Source organism: Orycteropus afer, unplaced genomic scaffold (genome assembly GCF_000298275.1).
Source record: "Orycteropus afer afer isolate SDZICR_OR568_19922 unplaced genomic scaffold, OryAfe1.0 scaffold01463, whole genome shotgun sequence".
NCBI classification, from domain to species: domain Eukaryota; kingdom Metazoa; phylum Chordata; class Mammalia; order Tubulidentata; family Orycteropodidae; genus Orycteropus; species Orycteropus afer.
The window spans coordinates 1-1,862 of record NW_006923050.1 but is presented as its reverse complement, the minus strand read 5'-3'; the positions used below and the strand labels follow the sequence as shown (position 1 = coordinate 1,862).

The 1,862-nt window shown below is 45.6% G+C and overlaps 1 protein-coding gene across 1 annotated transcript in view; it reads right to left on the bottom strand.

Moving 5' to 3' along the window:
- Positions 1-1,430, bottom strand: part of LOC103213252 (DPY30 domain-containing protein 2-like) — an 8,251-nt gene extending 6,821 nt beyond the window's left edge. Inside the window, exon 1 of the mRNA XM_042783479.1 lies at positions 1,326-1,430. Coding sequence (XP_042639413.1) covers positions 1,326-1,430 — 105 coding nt within the window. The remainder of the gene's footprint in view (positions 1-1,325) is intronic.
- Positions 1,431-1,862: the final 432 nt, after the last annotated feature.

Below are 1,862 nucleotides of genomic sequence, written 5' to 3'. Positions count from 1 at the left end.
GTAGAGAAGGAGAATAATAAAGAAAAACATGGGAAAAACACAAAGAGTAAAACAAATAATGGGGTTAATGATGAGAAAGAAAAAAAAATGGAACCGGGAACAGGGAAAAGAAAAAAAGCTTAAACTAGAACCTGGGAAGGGAAGAAGAAAGAGTCATGATAAAAAGGACAAAAGTAATTATAATAATAAACCAGACCAAACGCACTGTCGTGGAGTCGAATCAGACTCATAGCCACCCCTCCTTGTGTTTCCGAGCTGGTATCACTACAGAAGTAGATTGTCCAACTTTCCTTCTGAGGCATGGCTGGTGGGTATGTACTACCAGCCTTCTAGTTAGCAATCAAATGTCTTAGGCACTATGCTACCAGAGCTCCTAATAATAATAGTAGTAGTTTAAAAACAGACATAAAGAAACAAACTAAAAAAAAGAAAAAAAAACCTGGGCGGGGTAGGGCAAGGCAGGCCACCCAGGCTCTGTCCAAGCACACAGACTGGGATGGGATTCCTGCTGGCCTAGAAGGTTGTTGGGAGTGAGGGATGGCCATGCCTCCATTCACCAATGTTGTTGTTGTTGTTGTTATGTGCCATCGAGTCGGACCCGACTCATAGCGACCCCTCCTTGAGTTTCCCAGGCAGTATCATTACAGAAGAAGATTGCCCCATCTTCCTTCCGAGGAGTGGTTGGTGGGTTTGAACCACCAACCTTCTGGTTAGCAGTCAAATGCCTTAGGCACTATGCTACCAGAGCTCCCCCATTCACCGATAGGGTATGGGATATAAGAGTAAAAAGGGGAATGTCGCACCTTTCCCGACATACGCATCCTGAATGTCCTTGTGGTTCCCGGCAAGTGGATCCTGTTCTTAAATCCCTGGAATCTGGGAGAATGTTGTCATTTTAAATATCCACAATGTTCAAAACGCTTGTAAATATTAAAAATAGCTGCACCCTCCAGACTGGCAAATCTCCACATCTCAGTCCACCTTCCTCTTCAGTGCTTTCCGTTTTATTCACCATCCACCAGAGCAGTCCTCCATGCAGTCTCTTGCTAGCAGGGCAGATTTTTAGGTTAATTCTTAGGTCCTACCGCCACTCTGCATAGCCAAACTGTCTGTGCCATCAGGATTGCTGCCAGACCGAAGCTCCGTATGTCTCCTTTTTGGGGGTTTTCATGCAAATTCTTCTGCGAGTTGGAGTTTAGTCCAGTTCTATATCCTTCCATTCAAAGCTCAGCGTCCAGGATTATCTTCTGTATCTGTGTTAATTAGTTCCCCTTTTATTTCTTGAAGAGGGTCTGTGCAGTCTTTTGCTTCTTCTGCCACCTTACCGGAACTCCACTCAATGCAGTTTGATTTGCATCTCTCTGATGGCTAATGATCATGAGCAGTTCTTCATGTACTTTCTGGCTGCCTGAATATCCTCTTCTGCCCATTTTTCAATCGGATTGTTTATCCTTCATTTGTTGGCTGTACTTATTCTCTCACCACATGTCCCCGTTCCCATTGTTAGTCAGTGGGATGGAGCTATAGTCATTGCCCAAGAGTGAAGGGGCGCAGCTGCCATGCCCAAGAGGGAGAGGAATGGGGCCCACCAGGCCAAGGGAGTGAGGTGACCACTCAGAAAATATGGGACTACTCACCCAGTGAAAGAGATCAGTATATAGGCCACCCACTGAAGATCTGTACTGGTGCCAACTTGACAAGTGGAGGAATTGTGGTGGTTAAGCTTGTGTGTCAACCTGGCTAAGACTGGTTGAGTGGATGGGCAGCTGGATGTAGTATTTCGCATGATGAGACTGGTAATCAACTCCATGGTGGAATCTACCGTGAGCAACTGAGTAGCTGCCTTAGGGAATGTGGTCTGC